The sequence below is a fragment of the Ranitomeya imitator genome, chromosome 3 (assembly GCF_032444005.1).
Source record: "Ranitomeya imitator isolate aRanImi1 chromosome 3, aRanImi1.pri, whole genome shotgun sequence".
NCBI classification, from domain to species: Eukaryota; Metazoa; Chordata; class Amphibia; order Anura; family Dendrobatidae; genus Ranitomeya; species Ranitomeya imitator.
Genome location: NC_091284.1, coordinates 824,181,739 through 824,207,765, shown reverse-complemented (window position 1 = coordinate 824,207,765; position 26,027 = coordinate 824,181,739). Strand labels below are relative to the sequence as shown.

Here is a 26,027-nt window from a genome sequence, read left to right as displayed (position 1 = left end):
TGGTTTACTGTATGTAAACCAGGTCTCATATCATGTCGGGTTTGTGAAGGAGATAGGAAAAGCCGGCAATTGAATTACCGGCTTTAAAGCTATCTAGCGCTGTATGAAGTAATAATATATATACATATATGTGTCTACTGACATATATATATATAGAGAGAGAGAGACAGTATATATGTTGTTACGATTTTTTGAGAACATGGATCCATTGTATATCCGTATGTTGGTTTTGCAAGCCTGCGAGAAAATCTAGCAGTACGGATGCCATACGGATTACATACAGAGGTTTACATGCGCAAAATACGCTGACACACCCTGCCTACGGAGGAGATACGGACCACTATTTTGGGGACTTTTCTGCGTATTACGGCCGTATATTACGGACTGTATTTTTATACGCTGAGTGTGACGCCGGCCTAAGGCCGGCCTCACACTAGCGAGTTTTACGGACGTAAGAGCGCAGAAACTACGTCCGTAAAACTCGCATAAAATACGGCACAATTATTCTCTATGCCCCTGCTCCTATCTGCCGTATTTTCCTGATCAGTATTATACGGCTTTCTACGGCCGTTTGTCACCGTATTGCGCAAATAAAACGTCAATGAAAGTCTATGGAAGCCCAAAAAATACGGATTACACACGGACCAGCAGTGTGACTTGCGAGGAATACGCAGCGGTGTTAGAGAGAAAAGCCGGTAATTCAGTGCGGTGTACAGTAAAATCACACTGACAGGTTACAGAAGAATAGGTAGAATAAATGTGTACACATAGAATAGGTATATATATATATATGTCAGTAGACACATATATGTATATATATTATTACTTCATACAGCGCGATATAGCAGAAAGCCGGTAATTCAATTGCCGGCTTTTGCTATCTCCTTCCTAAACCCGACATGATATGAGACATGATTACATACAGTAAACCATCTCATATCACCTTTTTTTTTTGCATATTCCACACTACTAATGTTAGTAGTGTGTATGTGCAAAATTTGGGCGCTCTAGCTAGTAAATTAAAGGGTTAAATGGCAGAAAAAATTGGCGTGGGCTCCCGCACAATTTTCTCCGCCAGAATGGTAAAGCCAGTGACTGAGGGCAGATATTAATAGCCTGGAGAGGGTCCACGGTTATTGGCCCCCCCCCTGGCTAAAAACATCTGCCCCCAGCCACCCCAGAAAAGGCACATCTGGAAGATGCGCCTATTCTGGCACTTGGCCACTCTCTTCCCATTCCCGTGTAGCGGTGGGATATGGGGTAATGAAGGGTTAATGCCACCTTGCTATTATAAGGTGACATTAAGCCTAATTAATAATGGAGAGGCGTCAATTATGACACCTATCCATTATTAATCCAATACTAGTAAAGGGTTAAAAAAAACACACACATTATTAAAAATTAATTTAATGAAAAAATCACAATGGTTGTTGTATTAATTTATTCTACTCTCAATCCACTCACTGAAGACCCTCGATCTGTAAATAAAAAAAAAATAATAAACCAAGAATATACATACCTTCCGAGGATCTGTCACGTCCAACGATGTAAATCCATCTGAAGGGGTTAAAATATTTTGCAGCCACGAGTTTTGTTAATGCAACGTTGCTCATGTCTGCAAAACCCCGGGGAATGAAGGTAAGGTAGGTCAATGACCTATATTTAGCTTCATTTGCGGTGAGGCGCCCTCTGCTGGCTGTTCCTAGATCGTGGGAACTTTCCTAGAAAGCTCCCTGGCTCGAGTTCATATGAGGACAACCAGCAGAGGGCGCCTCTTATGTGAACTCGAGCCTGGGTGCTTTCTATGTAAACCGGATCCGTTTCTTAGCAAATTTGCCGGATTGTGCCTGAAACCAAAAACCTGATGCATGAAAGTAGCCTAACTGTCATCCTTCTTCCCTGCCGGCCGTCTGTGGTACTGATGCAGCACATGGCACAGGGTTGCCACACGTGTCCTGCAAGTATTACACACATGGACACTGATATCTCCGGGACCAGAAATAAATGAATGTGTGAAATCGGCCTTAAAAGAAGGGGAGGGAAAAATAAAAGAGCAGATATAAAAAAACAGCAGCATCCCATGATTGCACACCAGAGGGGCCGTGTGTCAGTGCTGCTGACTTATTAGGGCAGGTTTCCACGGACAGGAAACGCTGCACACAGCCTCCGCAGCGTCCAGATGTTACAGCGTAGTGGAGGGGATTCTATGAAATCCCATCTCCATTATGTGTTCACAGATGCAGGCGGCAGACCTGTGTAACCGGACATGCGGCGCGTCTTTCTAGACCGCAGCAGGTGTATCTACGATGAGGAGATAAATGACACAGTCTATGTATGGGGTGCGGCGATTCTGCATGCATTCAGAGAATCAGCGGGTGTAGAAAAGCCGGCAGCGCTTTGGACGGAGCTGCGTCTAGGGCGCTGCCAATCCGTACCGTGTGCACATAGCCTTATACTGTCATCGTACACAGTATTTGTCTGCCTCACATTTATATTATTACTTTCCCACTGTAGGAATTAATGAGAGGTAGAAATCCTCCTCCTGTTATTAGCCTGCGATGGCTCCCAGTGCCGGAACTCATCGCCTCCGCTCACTGCAGCTGCCGGACATGCACACACGGTGCACTCACCACAAGAGCAGCCAATCACAGTCATGTATGACCTCACGTGGGAGGAGCCCAGTCACCACAGCATTCCCAATCATTCCCCACCCGGACACGCGGCTCTAAGTCTCCTCCTCGGCTCCTCCCAGCCCCAGTCAGGCAGGAAAAAGCTAACGAGAAGTATCACGTGATGGCCACAGACCCCACGTGACCGCCGTCATCTCTCTGATCGGGAGCGGCTCCCTGGAGGAATAGCTGACTAGCTGGCTTTGTCCGCCATGTTGTCGTAGCCTAACTACATGAACGTGAGTCCACCACACCCGTGTGCCTTCAATTTAATAATAAAACGTTAGATCCCGCTGCACACATCGGCCCCGCCGTGCGAGATGTGACTCCTCCACGCCGATAGGGGGCGCCCGTTTTCCTCCAGTGTGAGGAGACAGGCGCCATTTTCTTGTGGCCTGTCAGACTGTTTGCTTTGTGAGACAGCGTCACGTGACTACAACTCCCAGAAACCCCTGCGACTCCCAATGTGTTTCCTTTGGTATTGGCAGGAGCTGCCCCTGAGCTGAGAGCTCCCTGCGGTACTGTACACTGACTACTACCACCCCCATCATTGTGTGACCCCCATCATTCCCAGTGCGCTCCTCAACGCGTCTGTGTGGACGGATGTTGTCTGATGTTTATATTATTGTGTTATTGTAGTTTCCACGGCAACAGCGTCTCCATGACCGACCAGCCGAGGATGGAGATGGACGGTGACGAGATGACGCGGAGGATATTGGATGTCGCCCTGGAGATCATCTACCTGCTGACCGGAGAGGTGAGGCGGTCACATGACGCTGCGCCATTACTGGTCCCGGCCTCGTGGTCTCTGTCAGCGCCGCTCCTGTCCCCATCTTACCCCAGTCTCACCCACAGGACTATGGACCCATGAAGAAATCCGCCCTGCATGGGAGACGGAGGGGAAGCCCGAGCACCACCGCGCCCCACCCTGAGCTGAGCCGCCGGAGGAAAATCCTGCACCTCACCCACAACATCGTCCAGCTGCTGAGCGGAGAGGTCTGTACACAGCGACTGCACCAGCAGAATAGTGAGCGCAGCTCTGGAGTATAATACAGGAGGTAACTCAGGATCAGTAATATAATGTATGTACACAGTGACTGCACCAGCAGAATAGTGAGTGCAGCTCTGGAGTATAATACAGGAGGTAACTCAGGATCAGTAATATAATGTATGTACACAGTGACTGCACCAGCAGAATAGTGAGTGCAGCTCTGGAGTATAATACAGGAGGTAACTCAGGATCAGTAATGTAATGTATGTATACAGTGACTGCACCAGCAGAATAGTGAGTGCAGCTCTGGAGTATAATACAGGATGTAACTCAGGATCAGTAATGTAATGTATGTACACAGTGACTGCACCAGCAGAATAGTGAGTGCAGCTCTGGAGGATAATACAGGATGTAACTCAGGATCAGTAATGTAATGTATGTACACTGCGACTGCACCAGCAGAATAGTGAGTGCAGCTCTGGAGTATAATACAGGAGGTAACTCAGGATCAGTAATGTATGTACACAGTGACTGCACCAGCAGAATAGTGAGCGCAGCTCTGGAGTATAATACAGGAGGTAACTCAGGATCAGTAATATAATGTATGTACACAGTGACTGCACCAGCAGAATAGTGAGTGCAGCTCTGGAGTATAATACAGGAGGTAACTCAGGATCAGTAATATAATGTATGTACACAGTGACTGCACCAGCAGAATAGTGAGTGCAGCTCTGGAGTATAATACAGGAGGTAACTCAGGATCAGTAATGTAATGTATGTATACAGTGACTGCACCAGCAGAATAGTGAGTGCAGCTCTGGAGTATAATACAGGATGTAACTCAGGATCAGTAATGTAATGTATGTACACAGTGACTGCACCAGCAGAATAGTGAGTGCAGCTCTGGGGTATAATACAGGATGTAACTCAGGATCAGTAATGTAATGTATGTACACAGTGACTGCACCAGCAGAATAGTGAGTGCAGCTCTGGGGTATAATACAGGATGTAACTCAGGATCAGTAATGTAATGTATGTACACAGTGACTGCACCAGCAGAATAGTGAGTGCAGCTCTGGGGTATAATACAGGATGTAACTCAGGATCAGTAATGTAATGTATGTACACAGTGACTGCACCAGCAGAATAGTGAGTGCAGCTCTGGAGGATAATACAGGATGTAACTCAGGATCAGTAATGTAATGTATGTACACTGCGACTGCACCAGCAGAATAGTGAGTGCAGCTCTGGAGTATAATACAGGAGGTAACTCAGGATCAGTAATGTATGTACACAGTGACTGCACCAGCAGAATAGTGAGTGCAGCTCTGGAGTATAATACAGGATGTAACTCAGGATCAGTAATGTAATGTATGTACACAGTGACTGCACCAGCAGAATAGTGAGCGCAGCTCTGGAGTATAATACAGGAGGTAACTCAGGATCAGTAATGTAATGCATGTACACAGTGACTGCACCAGCAGAATAGTGAGTGCAGCTCTGGAGTATAATACAGGATGTAACTCAGGATCAGTAATGTATGTACACAGTGACTGCACCAGCAGAATAGTGAGTGCAGCTCTGGGGTATAATACAGGATGTAACTCAGGATCAGTAATGTAATGTATGTACACAGTGACTGCACCAGCAGAATAGTGAGTGCAGCTCTGGAATATAATACAGGATGTAACTCAGGATCAGTAATGTATGTACACAGTGACTGCACCAGCAGAATAGTGAGCACAGCTCTGGGGTATAATACAGGATGTAACTCAGGATCAGTAATGTAATGTACGTACACAGTGACTGCACCAGCAGAATAGTGAGTGCAGCTCTGGAGTATAATACAGGATGTAACTCAGGATCAGTAATGTAATGTATGTACACAGTGACTGCACCAGCAGAATAGTGAGTGCAGCTCTGGAGTATAATACAGGATGTAACTCAGGATCAGTAATGTAATGTATGTACACAGTGACTGCACCAGCAGAATAGTGACTGCAGCTCTGGAGTATAATACAGGATGTAACTCAGGATCAGTAATGTATGTACACAGTGACTGCACCAGCAGAATAGTGAGTGCAGCTCTGGAGTATAATACAGGATGTAACTCAGGATCAGTAATGTAATGTATGTACACAGTGACTGCACCAGCAGAATAGTGAGTGCAGCTCTGGGGTATAGTACAGGGTGTAACTCAGGATCAGTAATGTAATGTATGTACACAGTGACTGCACCAGCAGAATAGGGAGTGCAGCTCTGGAGTATAATACAGGATGTAACTCAGGATCAGTAATGTAATGTATGTACACAGTGACTGCACCAGCAGAATAGTGAGTGCAGCTCTGGAGGATAATACAGGATGTAACTCAGGATCAGTAATGTAATTTATGTACACTGCGACTGCACCAGCAGAATAGTGAGCGCAGCTCTGGAGTATAATACAGGAGGTAACTCAGGATCAGTAATGTAATGTATGTACACAGTGACTGCACCAGCAGAATAGTGAGTGCAGCTCTGGAGGATAATACAGGATGTAACTCAGGATCAGTAATGTAATGTATGTACACTGCGACTGCACCAGCAGAATAGTGAGTGCAGCTCTGGAGTATAATACAGGAGGTAACTCAGGATCAGTAATGTATGTACACAGTGACTGCACCAGCAGAATAGTGAGTGCAGCTCTGGAGTATAATACAGGATGTAACTCAGGATCAGTAATGTAATGTATGTACACAGTGACTGCACCAGCAGAATAGTGAGCGCAGCTCTGGAGTATAATACAGGAGGTAACTCAGGATCAGTAATGTAATGTATGTACACAGTGACTGCACCAGCAGAATAGGGAGTGCAGCTCTGGAGTATAATACAGGATGTAACTCAGGATCAGTAATGTAATGTATGTACACAGTGACTGCACCAGCAGAATAGTGAGTGCAGCTCTGGAGGATAATACAGGATGTAACTCAGGATCAGTAATGTAATTTATGTACACTGCGACTGCACCAGCAGAATAGTGAGTGCAGCTCTGGAGTATAATACAGGATGTAACTCAGGATCAGTAATGTATGTACACAGTGACTGCACCAGCAGAATAGTGAGTGCAGCTCTGGAGTATAATACAGGATGTAACTCAGGATCAGTAATGTAATGTATGTACACAGTGATCGCACCAGCAGAATAGTGAGTACAGCTCCGGGGTATAATACAGGATGTAACCAGCATCAGTAATGTATGTACACAGTGACTGCACCAGCAGAATAGTGAGCGCAGCTCTGGAGTATAATACAGGAGGTAACTCAGGATCAGTAATGTAATGTATGTACACAGTGACTGCACCAGCAGAATAGTGAGTGCAGCTCTGGACTATAATACAGGATGTAACTCAGGATCAGTAATGTAATGTATGTACACAGTGACTGCACCAGCAGAATAGTGAGTACAGCTCCGGGGTATAATACAGGATGTAACTCAGGATCAGTAATGTATGTACACAGTGACTGCACCAGCAGAATAGTGAGTACAGCTCCGGGGTATAATACAGGATGTAACCAGCATCAGTAATGTATGTACACAGTGACTGCACCAGCAGAATAGTGAGTGCAGCTCTGGAGTATAATACAGGATGTAACTCAGGATCAGTAATGTAATGTATGTACACAGTGACTGCACCAGCAGAATAGTGAGTGCAGCTCTGGAGTATAATACAGGATGTAACTCAGGATCAGTAATGTAATGTATGTACACAGTGACTGCACCAGCAGAATAGTGAGTACAGCTCCGGGGTATAATACAGGATGTAACCAGCATCAGTAATGTATGTACACAGTGACTGCACCAGCAGAATAGTGAGTGCAGCTCTGGAGTATAATACAGGATGTAACTCAGGATCAGTAATGTAATGCATGTACACAGTGACTGCACCAGCAGAATAGTGAGTGCAGCTCTGGAGTATAATACAGGATGTAACTCAGGATCAGTAATGTAATGTATATACACTGCGACTGCACCAGCAGAATAGTGAGTGCAGCTCTGGGGTATAATACAGGATGTAACTCAGGATCAGTAATGTAATATATGTACACTGCGACTGCACCAGCAGAATAGTGAGTGCAGCTCTGGGGTATAATACAGGATGTAACTCAGGATCAGTAATGTAATGTATGTACACAGTGACTGCACCAGCAGAATAGTGAGTGCAGCTCTGGGGTATAATACAGGATGTAACTCAGGATCAGTAATGTAATGTATGTACACAGTGACTGCACCAGCAGAATAGTGAGTGCAGCTCTGGAGTATAATACAGGAGGTATCTCAGGATCAGTAATGTAATGTATGTACACAGTGACTGCACCAGCAGAATAGTGAGTGCAGCTCTGGAGTATAATACAGGAGGTATCTCAGGATCAGTAATGTAATGTATGTACACAGTGACTGCACCAGCAGAATAGTGAGTGCAGCTCTGGAGTATAATACAGGATGTAACTCAGGATCAGTAATGTATGTACACAGTGACTGCACCAGCAGAATAGTGAGTGCAGCTCTGGGGTATAATACAGGATGTAACTCAGGATCAGTAATGTAATATATGTACACAGTGACTGCACCAGCAGAATAGGGAGTGCAGCTCTGGAGTATAATACAGGATGTAACTCAGGATCAGTAATGTAATGTATGTACACAGTGACTGCACCAGCAGAATAGTGAGTGCAGCTCTGGGGTATAATACAGGATGTAACTCAGGATCAGTAATGTAATGTATGTACACAGTGACTGCACCAGCAGAATAGTGAGTGCAGCTCTGGGGTATAATACAGGATGTAACTCAGGATCAGTAATGTATGTACACAGTGACTGCACCAGCAGAATAGTGAGTGCAGCTCTGGAGTATAATACAGAATGTAACTCAGGATCAGTAATGTAATGTATGTACACAGTGACTGCACCAGCAGAATAGTGAGTGCAGCTCTGGAGTATAATACAGGATGTAACTCAGGATCAGTAATGTAATGTATGTACACAGTGACTGCACCAGCAGAATAGTGAGCGCAGCTCTGGGGTATAATACAGGATGTAGCTCAGGATCAGTAATGTAATGTATGTACACAGTGACTGCACCAGCAGAATAGTGAGTGCAGCTCTGGGGTATAATACAGGATGTAACTCAGAATCAGTAATGTATGTACACAGTGACTGCACCAGCAGAATAGTGAGTGCAGCTCTGGAGTATAATACAGGATGTAACTCAGGATCAGTAATGTAATGTATGTACACAGTGACTGCACCAGCAGAATAGTGAGCGCAGCTCTGGAGTATAATACAGGATGTAACTCAGGATCAGTAATGTAATGTATGTACACAGTGACTGCACCAGCAGAATAGTGAGTGCAGCTCTGGGGTATAATACAGGATGTAACTCAGGATCAGTAATGTATGTACACAGTGACTGCACCAGCAGAATAGTGAGTGCAGCTCTGGGGTATAATACAGGATGTAACTCAGAATCAGTAATGTAATGTATGTACACAGTGACTGCACCAGCAGAATAGTGAGTGCAGCTCTGGGGTATAATACAGGATGTAACTCAGGATCAGTAATGTAATGTATGTACACAGTGACTGCACCAGCAGAATAGTGAGTGCAGCTCTGGAGTATAATACAGGATGTAACTCAGGATCAGTAATGTAATGTATGTACACAGTGACTGCACCAGCAGAATAGTGAGTACAGCTCCGGGGTATAATACAGGATGTAACTCAGGATCAGTAATGTATGTACACAGTGACTGCACCAGCAGAATAGTGAGTACAGCTCCGGGGTATAATACAGGATGTAACCAGCATCAGTAATGTATGTACACAGTGACTGCACCAGCAGAATAGTGAGTGCAGCTCTGGAGTATAATACAGGATGTAACTCAGGATCAGTAATGTAATGTATGTACACAGTGACTGCACCAGCAGAATAGTGAGTGCAGCTCTGGAGTATAATACAGGATGTAACTCAGGATCAGTAATGTAATGTATGTACACAGTGACTGCACCAGCAGAATAGTGAGTACAGCTCCGGGGTATAATACAGGATGTAACCAGCATCAGTAATGTATGTACACAGTGACTGCACCAGCAGAATAGTGAGTGCAGCTCTGGAGTATAATACAGGATGTAACTCAGGATCAGTAATGTAATGCATGTACACAGTGACTGCACCAGCAGAATAGTGAGTGCAGCTCTGGAGTATAATACAGGATGTAACTCAGGATCAGTAATGTAATGTATATACACTGCGACTGCACCAGCAGAATAGTGAGTGCAGCTCTGGGGTATAATACAGGATGTAACTCAGGATCAGTAATGTAATATATGTACACTGCGACTGCACCAGCAGAATAGTGAGTGCAGCTCTGGGGTATAATACAGGATGTAACTCAGGATCAGTAATGTAATGTATGTACACAGTGACTGCACCAGCAGAATAGTGAGTGCAGCTCTGGGGTATAATACAGGATGTAACTCAGGATCAGTAATGTAATGTATGTACACAGTGACTGCACCAGCAGAATAGTGAGTGCAGCTCTGGAGTATAATACAGGAGGTATCTCAGGATCAGTAATGTAATGTATGTACACAGTGACTGCACCAGCAGAATAGTGAGTGCAGCTCTGGAGTATAATACAGGAGGTATCTCAGGATCAGTAATGTAATGTATGTACACAGTGACTGCACCAGCAGAATAGTGAGTGCAGCTCTGGAGTATAATACAGGATGTAACTCAGGATCAGTAATGTATGTACACAGTGACTGCACCAGCAGAATAGTGAGTGCAGCTCTGGGGTATAATACAGGATGTAACTCAGGATCAGTAATGTAATATATGTACACAGTGACTGCACCAGCAGAATAGGGAGTGCAGCTCTGGAGTATAATACAGGATGTAACTCAGGATCAGTAATGTAATGTATGTACACAGTGACTGCACCAGCAGAATAGTGAGTGCAGCTCTGGGGTATAATACAGGATGTAACTCAGGATCAGTAATGTAATGTATGTACACAGTGACTGCACCAGCAGAATAGTGAGTGCAGCTCTGGGGTATAATACAGGATGTAACTCAGGATCAGTAATGTATGTACACAGTGACTGCACCAGCAGAATAGTGAGTGCAGCTCTGGAGTATAATACAGAATGTAACTCAGGATCAGTAATGTAATGTATGTACACAGTGACTGCACCAGCAGAATAGTGAGTGCAGCTCTGGAGTATAATACAGGATGTAACTCAGGATCAGTAATGTAATGTATGTACACAGTGACTGCACCAGCAGAATAGTGAGCGCAGCTCTGGGGTATAATACAGGATGTAGCTCAGGATCAGTAATGTAATGTATGTACACAGTGACTGCACCAGCAGAATAGTGAGTGCAGCTCTGGGGTATAATACAGGATGTAACTCAGAATCAGTAATGTATGTACACAGTGACTGCACCAGCAGAATAGTGAGTGCAGCTCTGGAGTATAATACAGGATGTAACTCAGGATCAGTAATGTAATGTATGTACACAGTGACTGCACCAGCAGAATAGTGAGCGCAGCTCTGGAGTATAATACAGGATGTAACTCAGGATCAGTAATGTAATGTATGTACACAGTGACTGCACCAGCAGAATAGTGAGTGCAGCTCTGGGGTATAATACAGGATGTAACTCAGGATCAGTAATGTATGTACACAGTGACTGCACCAGCAGAATAGTGAGTGCAGCTCTGGGGTATAATACAGGATGTAACTCAGAATCAGTAATGTAATGTATGTACACAGTGACTGCACCAGCAGAATAGTGAGTGCAGCTCTGGGGTATAATACAGGATGTAACTCAGGATCAGTAATGTAATGTATGTACACAGTGACTGCACCAGCAGAATAGTGAGTGCAGCTCTGGAGTATAATACAGGATGTAACTCAGGATCAGTAATGTAATGTATGTACACAGTGACTGCACCAGCAGAATAGTGAGTGCAGCTCTGGGGTATAATACAGGATGTAACTCAGAATCAGTAATGTAATGTAATGTACACAGTGACTGCACCAGCAGAATAGTGAGTGGAGCTCTGGGGTATATGTTGTGAATTCTGTGGTCAAGCTCCCTCCTGTGGTCATGAGTGGTACTTCGGCTGGTTCTGTCTATGAGCTTCCTTTGGTGGATGTGAGTGGGGCTGCGGCTTCTGAGTTTCCTTCCTCAGGTGACGAGGTTAAGTCGTTAGGTGCTGCTCTATTTAACTCCACCTAGTTCTTTGTTCCTTGCCTCCAGTCAATGTTCTAGTATTGGTCTTGCTCTCTCCTGGATCGTTCTTGTGGCCTGTCTTCCCTGCATAAGCTAAGTTTTGCTTGTGTTACTTTTGTTTGCTATATTTTCTGTCCAGCTTGCTATATTGGTTTTTCTTGCTTGCTGGAAGCTCTGAGACGCAGAGGGAGCACCTCCGTACCGTTAGTCGGTGCGGAGGGTCTTTTTGCCCCCTCTGCGTGGTTGTTTGTAGGTTTTTGTGCTGACCGCAAAGCTATCTTTCCTATCCTCGGTCTATTCAGTAAGTCGGGCCTCACTTTGCTAAAATCTATTTCATCTTGTGGGGGGCTGCCTTTTCCTTTGGGGAGTTTCTCTGAGGCAAGGTAGGCTTATTTTTCTATCTTCAGGCTAGCTAGTTTCTCAGGCTGTGCCGAGTTGCATAGGGAGCGTTAGGAGCAATCCACGGCTACCTCTAGTGTGGTGTGATAGGATTAGGGATTGCGGTCAGCAGAGTTCCCACGTCTCAGAGCTCGTTCTATGTTAGTAACTATCAGGTCACTTTGTGTGCTCTTAACCACTAGGTCCATTGTGGTTCTGAATCACCAGTTCATAACAGGTATAATACAGGAGGTAACTCAGGATCAGTAATGTATGTACACAGTGACTGCACCAGCAGAATAGTGAGTGCAACTCTGGAGTATAATACAGGAGGTAACTCAGGATAAGTAATGTAATGTATGTACACAGTGACTGCACCAGCAGAATAGTGAGTGCAGCTCTGGGGTATAATACAGGATGTAACTCAGGAACAGTAATGTATGTACACAGTGACTGCACCAGCAGAATAGTGAGCGCAGCTCTGGGGTATAATACAGGATGTAACTCAGGATCAGTAATGTAACGTATTTACACAGTGACTGCACCAGCAGAATAGTGAGTGCAGCTCTGGGGTATAATACAGGATGTAACTCAGGATCAGTAATGTAATGTATGTACACAGTGACTGCACCAGCAGAATAGTGAGTGCAGCTCTGGGGTATAATACAGGATGTAACTCAGGATCAGTAATGTATGTACACAGTGACTGCACCAGCAGAATAGTGAGTGCAGCTCTGGAGTATAGTACAGGAGGTAACTCAGGATCAGTAATGTAATGTATGTACACAGTGACTGCACCAGCAGAATAGTGAGTGCAGCTCTGGAGTATAATACAGGATGTAACTCAGGATCAGTGATGTAATGTATGTACATAGTGACTGCACCAGCAGAATAGTGAGCGCAGCTCTGGGGTATAATACAGGAGGTAACTCAGGATCAGTAATGTAATGTATGTACACAGTGACTGCACCAGCAGACTAGTGAGCGCAGCTCTGGGGTATAATACAGGAGGTAACTCAGGATCAGTAATGTAATGCATGTACACAGTGACTGCACCAGCAGAATAGTGAGTGCAGCTCTGGGGTATAATACAGGATGTAACTCAGGAACAGTAATGTAATGTATGTACACAGTGACTGCACCAGCAGAATAGTGAGCGCAGCTCTGGAGTATAATACAGGAGGTAACTCAGGATCAGTAATGTAATGTATGTACACAGTGACTGCACCAGCAGAATAGTGAGTGCAGCTCTGGGGTATAATACAGGATGTAACTCAGGATCAGTAATGTATGTACACAGTGACTGCACCAGCAGAATAGTGAGTGCAGCTCTGGAGTATAATACAGGAGGTAACTCAGGATCAGTAATGTATGTACACAGTGACTGCACCAGCAGAATAGTGAGTGCAGCTCTAGAGTATAATACAGGAGGTAACTCAGGATCAGTAATGTATGTACACAGTGACTGCACCAGCAGAATAGTGAGTGCAGCTCTGGAGTATAATACAGGAGGTAACTCAGGATCAGTAATGTAATGTATGTACACAGTGACTGCACCAGCAGAATAGTGAGTGCAGCTCTGGGGTATAATACAGGAGGTAACGCAGGATCAGTAATGTAATGTATGTACACAGTGACTGCACCACCAGACTAGTGAGCGCAGCTCTGGGGTATAATACAGGAGGTAACTCAGGATCAGTAATGTAATGCATGTACACAGTGACTGCACCAGCAGAATAGTGAGTGCAGCTCTGGGGTATAATACAGGATGTAACTCAGGAACAGTAATGTAATGTATGTACACAGTGACTGCACCAGCAGAATAGTGAGCGCAGCTCTGGGGTATAATACAGGATGTAACTCAGGATCAGTAATGTAATGTATGTACACAGTGACTGCACCAGCAGAATAGTGAGTGCAGCTCTGGGGTATAATACAGGATGTAACTCAGGATCAGTAATGTAATGTATGTACACAGTGACTGCACCAGCAGAATAGTGAGTGCAGCTCTGGGGTGTAATACAGGATGTAACTCAGGATCAGTGATGTAATGTATGTACACAGTGACTGCACCAGCAGAATAGTGAGTGCAGCTCTGGAGTATAATACAGGAGGTAACTCAGGATCAGTAATGTATGTACACAGTGACTGCACCAGCAGAATAGTGAGTGCAGCTCTGGGGTATAATACAGGATGTAACTCAGGAACAGTAATGTATGTACACAGTGACTGCACAAGCAGAATAGTGAGCGCAGCTCTGGGGTATAATACAGGATGTAACTCAGGATCAGTAATGTAACGTATTTACACAGTGACTGCACCAGCAGAATAGTGAGTGCAGCTCTGGGGTATAATACAGGATGTAACTCAGGATCAGTAATGTAATGTATGTACACAGTGACTGCACCAGCAGAATAGTGAGTGCAGCTCTGGGGTATAATACAGGATGTAACTCAGGATCAGTAATGTATGTACACAGTGACTGCACCAGCAGAATAGTGAGTGCAGCTCTGGAGTATAGTGCAGGAGGTAACTAAGGATCAGTAATGTAATGTATGTACACAGTGACTGCACCAGCAGAATAGTGAGTGCAGCTCTGGAGTATAATACAGGATGTAACTCAGGATCAGTGATGTAATGTATGTACATAGTGACTGCACCAGCAGAATAGTGAGCGCAGCTCTGGGGTATAATACAGGAGGTAACTCAGGATCAGTAATGTAATGTATGTACACAGTGACTGCACCAGCAGACTAGTGAGCGCAGCTCTGGGGTATAATACAGGAGGTAACTCAGGATCAGTAATGTAATGCATGTACACAGTGACTGCACCAGCAGAATAGTGAGTGCAGCTCTGGGGTATAATACAGGATGTAACTCAGGAACAGTAATGTAATGTATGTACACAGTGACTGCACCAGCAGAATAGTGAGCGCAGCTCTGGAGTATAATACAGGAGGTAACTCAGGATCAGTAATGTAATGTATGTACACAGTGACTGCACCAGCAGAATAGTGAGTGCAGCTCTGGGGTACAATACAGGATGTAACTCAGGATCAGTAATGTAATGTATGTACACAGTGACTGCACCAGCAGAATAGTGAGTGCAGCTCTGGGGTATAATACAGGATGTAACTCAGGATCAGTAATGTATGTACACAGTGACTGCACCAGCAGAATAGTGAGTGCAGCTCTGGAGTATAATACAGGAGGTAACTCAGGATCAGTAATGTATGTACACAGTGACTGCACCAGCAGAATAGTGAGTGCAGCTCTAGAGTATAATACAGGAGGTAACTCAGGATCAGTAATGTATGTACACAGTGACTGCACCAGCAGAATAGTGAGTGCAGCTCTGGAGTATAATACAGGAGGTAACTCAGGATCAGTAATGTAATGTATGTACACAGTGACTGCACCAGCAGAATAGTGAGTGCAGCTCTGGAGTATAATACAGGATGTAACTCAGGATCAGTGATGTAATGTATGTACACAGTGACTGCACCAGCAGAATAGTGAGCGCAGCTCTGGGGTATAATACAGGAGGTAACGCAGGATCAGTAATGTAATGTATGTACACAGTGACTGCACCAGCAGACTAGTGAGCGCAGCTCTGGGGTATAATACAGGAGGTAACGCAGGATCAGTAATGTAATGTATGTACACAGTGACTGCACCAGCAGACTAGTGAGCGCAGCTCTGGGGTATAATACAGGAGGTAACTCAGGATCAGTAATGTAATGCATGTACACAGTGACTGCACCAGCAGAATAGTGAGTGCAGCTCTGGGGTATAATACAGGATGTAACTCAGGATCAGTAATGTAATGTATGTACACAGTGACTGCACCAGCAGAATAGTGAGCGCAGCTCTGGAGTATAATACAGGATGTAACTCAGGATCAGTAATGTAATGTATGTACACAGTGACTGCACCAGCAGAATAGTGAGTGCAGCTCTGGGGTATAATACAGGATGTAACTCAGGATCAGTAATGTATGTACACAGTGACTGCACCAGCAGAATAGTGAGTGCAGCTCTGGGGTATAATACAGGATGTAACTCAGAATCAGTAATGTAATGTATGTACACAGTGACTGCACCAGCAGAATAGTGAGTGCAGCTCTGGGGTATAATACAGGATGTAACTCAGGATCAGTAATGTAATGTATGTACACAGTGACTGCACCAGCAGAATAGTGAGTGCAGCTCTGGAGTATAATACAGGATGTAACTCAGGATCAGTAATGTAATGTATGTACACAGTGACTGCACCAGCAGAATAGTGAGTGCAGCTCTGGGGTATAATACAGGATGTAACTCAGAATCAGTAATGTAATGTAATGTACACAGTGACTGCACCAGCAGAATAGTGAGTGGAGCTCTGGGGTATATGTTGTGAATTCTGTGGTCAAGCTCCCTCCTGTGGTCATGAGTGGTACTTCGGCTGGTTCTGTCTATGAGCTTCCTTTGGTGGATGTGAGTGGGGCTGCGGCTTCTGAGTTTCCTTCCTCAGGTGACGAGGTTAAGTCGTTAGGTGCTGCTCTATTTAACTCCACCTAGTTCTTTGTTCCTTGCCTCCAGTCAATGTTCTAGTATTGGTCTTGCTCTCTCCTGGATCGTTCTTGTGGCCTGTCTTCCCTGCATAAGCTAAGTTTTGCTTGTGTTACTTTTGTTTGCTATATTTTCTGTCCAGCTTGCTATATTGGTTTTTCTTGCTTGCTGGAAGCTCTGAGACGCAGAGGGAGCACCTCCGTACCGTTAGTCGGTGCGGAGGGTCTTTTTGCCCCCTCTGCGTGGTTGTTTGTAGGTTTTTGTGCTGACCGCAAAGCTATCTTTCCTATCCTCGGTCTATTCAGTAAGTCGGGCCTCACTTTGCTAAAATCTATTTCATCTTGTGGGGGGCTGCCTTTTCCTTTGGGGAGTTTCTCTGAGGCAAGGTAGGCTTATTTTTCTATCTTCAGGCTAGCTAGTTTCTCAGGCTGTGCCGAGTTGCATAGGGAGCGTTAGGAGCAATCCACGGCTACCTCTAGTGTGGTGTGATAGGATTAGGGATTGCGGTCAGCAGAGTTCCCACGTCTCAGAGCTCGTTCTATGTTAGTAACTATCAGGTCACTTTGTGTGCTCTTAACCACTAGGTCCATTGTGGTTCTGAATCACCAGTTCATAACAGGTATAATACAGGAGGTAACTCAGGATCAGTAATGTATGTACACAGTGACTGCACCAGCAGAATAGTGAGTGCAACTCTGGAGTATAATACAGGAGGTAACTCAGGATCAGTAATGTAATGTATGTACACAGTGACTGCACCAGCAGAATAGTGAGTGCAGCTCTGGGGTATAATACAGGATGTAACTCAGGAACAGTAATGTATGTACACAGTGACTGCACCAGCAGAATAGTGAGCGCAGCTCTGGGGTATAATACAGGATGTAACTCAGGATCAGTAATGTAACGTATTTACACAGTGACTGCACCAGCAGAATAGTGAGTGCAGCTCTGGGGTATAATACAGGATGTAACTCAGGATCAGTAATGTAATGTATGTACACAGTGACTGCACCAGCAGAATAGTGAGTGCAGCTCTGGGGTATAATACAGGATGTAACTCAGGATCAGTAATGTATGTACACAGTGACTGCACCAGCAGAATAGTGAGTGCAGCTCTGGAGTATAGTACAGGAGGTAACTCAGGATCAGTAATGTAATGTATGTACACAGTGACTGCACCAGCAGAATAGTGAGTGCAGCTCTGGAGTATAATACAGGATGTAACTCAGGATCAGTGATGTAATGTATGTACATAGTGACTGCACCAGCAGAATAGTGAGCGCAGCTCTGGGGTATAATACAGGAGGTAACTCAGGATCAGTAATGTAATGTATGTACACAGTGACTGCACCAGCAGACTAGTGAGCGCAGCTCTGGGGTATAATACAGGAGGTAACTCAGGATCAGTAATGTAATGCATGTACACAGTGACTGCACCAGCAGAATAGTGAGTGCAGCTCTGGGGTATAATACAGGATGTAACTCAGGAACAGTAATGTAATGTATGTACACAGTGACTGCACCAGCAGAATAGTGAGCGCAGCTCTGGAGTATAATACAGGAGGTAACTCAGGATCAGTAATGTAATGTATGTACACAGTGACTGCACCAGCAGAATAGTGAGTGCAGCTCTGGGGTATAATACAGGATGTAACTCAGGATCAGTAATGTATGTACACAGTGACTGCACCAGCAGAATAGTGAGTGCAGCTCTGGAGTATAATACAGGAGGTAACTCAGGATCAGTAATGTATGTACACAGTGACTGCACCAGCAGAATAGTGAGTGCAGCTCTAGAGTATAATACAGGAGGTAACTCAGGATCAGTAATGTATGTACACAGTGACTGCACCAGCAGAATAGTGAGTGCAGCTCTGGAGTATAATACAGGAGGTAACTCAGGATCAGTAATGTAATGTATGTACACAGTGACTGCACCAGCAGAATAGTGAGTGCAGCTCTGGGGTATAATACAGGAGGTAACGCAGGATCAGTAATGTAATGTATGTACACAGTGACTGCACCACCAGACTAGTGAGCGCAGCTCTGGGGTATAATACAGGAGGTAACTCAGGATCAGTAATGTAATGCATGTACACAGTGACTGCACCAGCAGAATAGTGAGTGCAGCTCTGGGGTATAATACAGGATGTAACTCAGGAACAGTAATGTAATGTATGTACACAGTGACTGCACCAGCAGAATAGTGAGCGCAGCTCTGGGGTATAATACAGGATGTAACTCAGGATCAGTAATGTAATGTATGTACACAGTGACTGCACCAGCAGAATAGTGAGTGCAGCTCTGGGGTATAATACAGGATGTAACTCAGGATCAGTAATGTAATGTATGTACACAGTGACTGCACCAGCAGAATAGTGAGTGCAGCTCTGGGGTGTAATACAGGATGTAACTCAGGATCAGTGATGTAATGTATGTACACAGTGACTGCACCAGCAGAATAGTGAGTGCAGCTCTGGAGTATAATACAGGAGGTAACTCAGGATCAGTAATGTATGTACACAGTGACTGCACCAGCAGAATAGTGAGTGCAGCTCTGGGGTATAATACAGGATGTAACTCAGGAACAGTAATGTATGTACACAGTGACTGCACAAGCAGAATAGTGAGCGCAGCTCTGGGGTATAATACAGGATGTAACTCAGGATCAGTAATGTAACGTATTTACACAGTGACTGCACCAGCAGAATAGTGAGTGCAGCTCTGGGGTATAATACAGGATGTAACTCAGGATCAGTAATGTAATGTATGTACACAGTGACTGCACCAGCAGAATAGTGAGTGCAGCTCTGGGGTATAATACAGGATGTAACTCAGGATCAGTAATGTATGTACACAGTGACTGCACCAGCAGAATAGTGAGTGCAGCTCTGGAGTATAGTGCAGGAGGTAACTAAGGATCAGTAATGTAATGTATGTACACAGTGACTGCACCAGCAGAATAGTGAGTGCAGCTCTGGAGTATAATACAGGATGTAACTCAGGATCAGTGATGTAATGTATGTACATAGTGACTGCACCAGCAGAATAGTGAGCGCAGCTCTGGGGTATAATACAGGAGGTAACTCAGGATCAGTAATGTAATGTATGTACACAGTGACTGCACCAGCAGACTAGTGAGCGCAGCTCTGGGGTATAATACAGGAGGTAACTCAGGATCAGTAATGTAATGCATGTACACAGTGACTGCACCAGCAGAATAGTGAGTGCAGCTCTGGGGTATAATACAGGATGTAACTCAGGAACAGTAATGTAATGTATGTACACAGTGACTGCACCAGCAGAATAGTGAGCGCAGCTCTGGAGTATAATACAGGAGGTAACTCAGGATCAGTAATGTAATGTATGTACACAGTGACTGCACCAGCAGAATAGTGAGTGCAGCTCTGGGGTACAATACAGGATGTAACTCAGGATCAGTAATGTAATGTATGTACACAGTGACTGCACCAGCAGAATAGTGAGTGCAGCTCTGGGGTATAATACAGGATGTAACTCAGGATCAGTAATGTATGTACACAGTGACTGCACCAGCAGAATAGTGAGTGCAGCTCTGGAGTATAATACAGGAGGTAACTCAGGATCAGTAATGTATGTACACAGTGACTGCACCAGCAGAATAGTGAGTGCAGCTCTAGAGTATAATACAGGAGGTAACTCAGGATCAGTAATGTATGTACACAGTGACTGCACCAGCAGAATAGTGAGTGCAGCTCTGGAGTATAATACAGGAGGTAACTCAGGATCAGTAATGTAATGTATGTACACAGTGACTGCACCAGCAGAATAGTGAGTGCAGCTCTGGAGTATAATACAGGATGTAACTCAGGATCAGTGATGTAATGTATGTACACAGTGACTGCACCAGCAGAATAGTGAGCGCAGCTCTGGGGTATAATACAGGAGGTAACGCAGGATCAGTAATGTAATGTATGTACACAGTGACTGCACCAGCAGACTAGTGAGCGCAGCTCTGGGGTATAATACAGGAGGTAACGCAGGATCAGTAATGTAATGTATGTACACAGTGACTGCACCAGCAGACTAGTGAGCGCAGCTCTGGGGTATAATACAGGAGGTAACTCAGGATCAGTAATGTAATGCATGTACACAGTGACTGCACCAGCAGAATAGTGAGTGCAGCTCTGGGGTATAATACAGGATGTAACTCAGGAACAGTAATGTAATGTATGTACACAGTGACTGCACCAGCAGAATAGTGAGCGCAGCTCTGGGGTATAATACAGGATGTAACTCAGGATCAGTAATGTAATGTACACAGTGACTGCACCAGCAGAATAGTGAGTGCAGCTCTGGGGTATAATACAGGATGTAACTCAGGATCAGTAATGTAATGTATGTACACAGTGACTGCACCAGCAGAATAGTGAGTGCAGCTCTGGGGTATAATACAGGATGTAACTCAGGATCAGTGATGTATGTACACAGTGACTGCACCAGCAGAATAGTGAGTGCAGCTCTGGAGTATAATACAGGAGGTAACTCAGGATCAGTAATGTATGTACACAGTGACTGCACCAGCAGAATAGTGAGTGCAGCTCTAGAGTATAATACAGGAGGTAACTCAGGATCAGTAATGTATGTACACAGTGACTGCACCAGCAGAATAGTGAGTGCAGCTCTGGAGTATAATACAGGAGGTAACTCAGGATCAGTAATGTAATGTATGTACACAGTGACTGCACCAGCAGAATAGTGAGTGCAGCTCTGGAGTATAATACAGGATGTAACTCAGGATCAGTGATGTAATGTATGTACACAGTGACTGCACCAGCAGAATAGTGAGCGCAGCTCTGGGGTATAATACAGGAGGTAACGCAGGATCAGTAATGTAATGTATGTACACAGTGACTGCACCAGCAGACTAGTGAGCGCAGCTCTGGGGTATAATACAGGAGGTAACTCAGGATCAGTAATGTAATGTACACAGTGACTGCACCAGCAGAATAGTGAGTGCAGCTCTGGGGTATAATACAGGATGTAACTCAGGATCAGTAATGTAATGTATGTACACAGTGACTACACCAGCAGAATAGTGAGTGCAGCTCTGGGGTATAATACAGGATGTAACTCAGGATCAGTGATGTATGTACACAGTGACTGCACCAGCAGAATAGTGAGTGCAGCTCTGGAGTATAATACAGGAGGTAACTCAGGATCAGTAATGTATGTACACAGTGACTGCACCAGCAGAATAGTGAGTGCAGCTCTAGAGTATAATACAGGAGGTAACTCAGGATCAGTAATGTATGTACACAGTGACTGCACCAGCAGAATAGTGAGTGCAGCTCTGGAGTATAATACAGGAGGTAACTCAGGATCAGTAATGTAATGTATGTACACAGTGACTGCACCAGCAGAATAGTGAGCGCAGCTCTGGAGTATAATACAGGATGTAACTCAGGATCAGTGATGTAATGTATGTACACAGTGACTGCACCAGCAGAATAGTGAGCGCAGCTCTGGGGTATAATACAGGAGGTAACGCAGGATCAGTAATGTAATGTATGTACACAGTGACTGCACCAGCAGACTAGTGAGCGCAGCTCTGGGGTATAATACAGGAGGTAACTCAGGATCAGTAATGTAATGTACACAGTGACTGCACCAGCAGAATAGTGAGTGCAGCTCTGGGGTATAATACAGGATGTAACTCAGGATCAGTAATGTAATGTATGTACACAGTGACTGCACCAGCAGAATCGTGAGTGCAGCTCTGGGGTATAATACAGGATGTAACTCAGGATCAGTGATGTATGTACACAGTGACTGCACCAGCAGAATAGTGAGTGCAGCTCTGGAGTATAATACAGGAGGTAACTCAGGATCAGTAATGTATGTACTCAGTGACTGCACCAGCAGAATAGTGAGTGCAGCTCTAGAGTATAATACAGGAGGTAACTCAGGATCAGTAATGTATGTACACAGTGACTGCACCAGCAGAATAGTGAGTGCAGCTCTGGAGTATAATACAGGAGGTAACTCAGGATCAGTAATGTAATGTATGTACACAGTGACTGCACCAGCAGAATAGTGAGCGCAGCTCTGGGGTATAATACAGGATGTAACTCAGGATCAGTAATGTAATGTATGTACACAGTGACTGCACCAGCAGAATAGTGAGTGCAGCTCTGGGGTATAATACAGGATGTAACTCAGGATCAGTAATGTAATGTATGTACACAGTGACTGCACCAGCAGAATAGTGAGTGCAGCTCTGGGGTATAATACAGGATGTAACTCAGGATCAGTGATGTAATGTATGTACACAGTGACTGCACCAGCAGAATAGTGAGTGCAGCTCTGGAATATAATACAGGATGTAACTCAGGATCAGTGATGTAATGTATGTACACAGTGACTGCACCAGCAGAATAGTGAGTGCAGCTCTGGGGTATAATACAGGATGTAACTCAGGATTAGTAATGTAATGTATGTACACAGTGACTGCACCAGCAGAATAGTGAGTGCAGCTCTGGGGTATAATACAGGATGTAACTCAGGATCAGTAATGTAATGTATGTACACAGTGACTGCACCAGCAGAATAGTGAGTGCAGCTCTGGGGTATAATACAGGCTGTAACTCAGGATCAGTAATGTAATGTATGTACACAGTGACTGCACCAGCAGAATAGTGAGTGCAGCTCTGGAGTATAATACCGGATGTAACTCAGGATCAATAATGTAATGTATTTACACAGTGACTGCACCAGCAGAATAGTGAGTGCAGCTCTGGGGTATAATACAGGATGTAACTCAGGAACAGTAATGTATGTACACAGGGACTGCACCAGCAGAATAGTGAGCGCAGCTCTGGGGTATAATACAGGATGTAACTCAGAATCAGTAATGTATGTACACAGTGACTGCACCAGCAGAATAGTGCGTGCAGCTCTGGGGTATAATACAGGATGTAACTCAGGATCAGTAATGTAATGTATGTACACAGTGACTGCACCAGCAGAATAGTGAGTGCAGCTCTGGGGTATAATACAGGATGTAACTCAGGATCAGTAATGTAATGTATGTACACAGTGACTGCACCAGCAGAATAGTGAGTGCAGCTCTGGAGTATAATACAGGAGGTAACTCAGGATCAGTAATGTATATACACAGTGACTGCACCAGCAGAATAGTGAGTGCAGCTCTAGAGTATAATACAGGAGGTAACTCAGGATCAGTAATGTATGTACACAGTGACTGCACCAGCAGAATAGTGAGTGCAGCTCTGGAGTATAATACAGGAGGTAACTCAGGATCAGTAATGTAATGTATGTACACAGTGACTGCACCAGCAGAATAGTGAGTGCAGCTCTGGAGTATAATACAGGATGTAACTCAGGATCAGTGATGTAATGTATGTACACAGTGACTGCACCAGCAGAATAGTGAGCGCAGCTCTGGGGTATAATACAGGAGGTAACGCAGGATCAGTAATGTAATGTATGTACACAGTGACTGCACCAGCAGACTAGTGAGCGCAGCTCTGGGTTATAATACAGGAGGTAACTCAGGATCAGTAATGTAATGCATGTACACAGTGACTGCACCAGCAGAATAGTGAGTGCAGCTCTGGGGTATAATACAGGATGTAACTCAGGAACAGTAATGTAATGTATGTACACAGTGACTGCACCAGCAGAATAGTGAGCGCAGCTCTGGGGTATAATACAGGATGTAACTCAGGATCAGTAATGTAATGTATGTACACAGTGACTGCACCAGCAGAATAGTGAGTGCAGCTCTGGGGTATAATACAGGATGTAACTCAGGATCAGTAATGTAATGTATGTACACAGTGACTGCACCAGCAGAATAGTGAGGGCAGCTCTGGGGTATAATACAGGATGTAACTCAGGATCAGTGATGTAATGTATGTACACAGTGACTGCACCAGCAGAATAGTGAGTGCAGCTCTGGGGTATAATACAGGATGTAACTCAGGATCAGTAATGTATGTACACAGTGACTGCACCAGCAGAATAGTGAGTGCAGCTCTGGAGTATAGTACAGGAGGTAACTCAGGATCAGTAATGTAATGTATGTACACAGTGACTGCACCAGCAGAATAGTGAGTGCAGCTCTGGAGTATAATACAGGATGTAACTCAGGATCAGTGATGTAATGTATGTACATAGTGACTGCACCAGCAGAATAGTGAGCGCAGCTCTGGGGTATAATACAGGAGGTAACTCAGGATCAGTAATGTAATGTATGTACACAGTGACTGCACCAGCAGACTAGTGAGCGCAGCTCTGGGGTATAATACAGGAGGTAACTCAGGATCAGTAATGTAATGCATGTACACAGTGACTGCACCAGCAGAATAGTGAGTGCAGCTCTGGGGTATAATACATATGGGCATAACTCCATATCAGCATGGGTTTATGAGAAATCGCTCCTGTCAAACCAATCTAATCAGTTTTTATGAAGAGGTAAGCTATAGGCTGGACCACGGTGAGTCATTGGATGTGGTATATCTCGATTTTTCCAAAGCGTTTGATACCGTGCCGCACAAGAGGTTGGTACACAAAATGAGAATGCTTGGTCTGGGGGAAAATGTGTGTAAATGGGTTAGTAACTGGCTTAGTGATAGAAAGCAGAGGGTGGTTATAAATGGTATAGTCTCTAACTGGGTCGCTGTGACCAGTAGGGTACCGCAGGGGTCAGTATTGGGACCTGTTCTCTTCAACATATTCATTAATGATCTGGTAGAAGGTTTACACAGTAAAATATCGATATTTGCAGATGATACAAAACTATGTAAAGCAGTTAATACAAGAGAAGATAGTATTCTGCTACAGATGGATCTGGATAAGTTGGAAACTTGGGCTGAAAGGTGGCAGATGAGGTTTAACAATGATAAATGTAAGGTTATACACATGGGAAGAGGGAATCAATATCACCATTACACACTGAACGGGAAACCACTGGGTAAATCTGACAGGGAGAAGGACTTGGGGATCCTAGTTAATGATAAACTTACCTGGAGCAGCCAGTGCCAGGCAGCAGCTGCCAAGGCAAACAGGATCATGGGGTGCATTAAAAGAGGTCTGGATACACATGATGAGAGCATTATACTGCCTCTGTACAAATCCCTAGTTAGACCGCACATG

At 44.6% G+C, this 26,027-nt stretch overlaps 1 protein-coding gene across 4 annotated transcripts in view; it reads left to right on the top strand.

Moving 5' to 3' along the window:
* The first annotated feature begins 2,770 nt into the window (after positions 1–2,770).
* Positions 2,771–26,027, top strand: part of LOC138671319 (zinc finger protein 771-like) — a 41,104-nt gene continuing 17,847 nt past the window's right edge. For 2 of the 4 annotated variants that reach the window (XM_069759405.1, XM_069759403.1), the window contains exons 1-3: positions 2,771–2,908; positions 3,309–3,426; positions 3,525–3,665. In XM_069759405.1, the coding sequence (XP_069615506.1) occupies positions 3,331–3,426; positions 3,525–3,665 (237 nt within the window). In that variant the 5' untranslated portion in view covers positions 2,771–2,908; positions 3,309–3,330. Of the gene's footprint in view, positions 2,909–3,072; positions 3,188–3,308; positions 3,427–3,524; positions 3,666–26,027 lie in introns of those variants that run through there. The other 2 variants (XM_069759404.1, XM_069759402.1) reach the window with 1 other exon arrangement.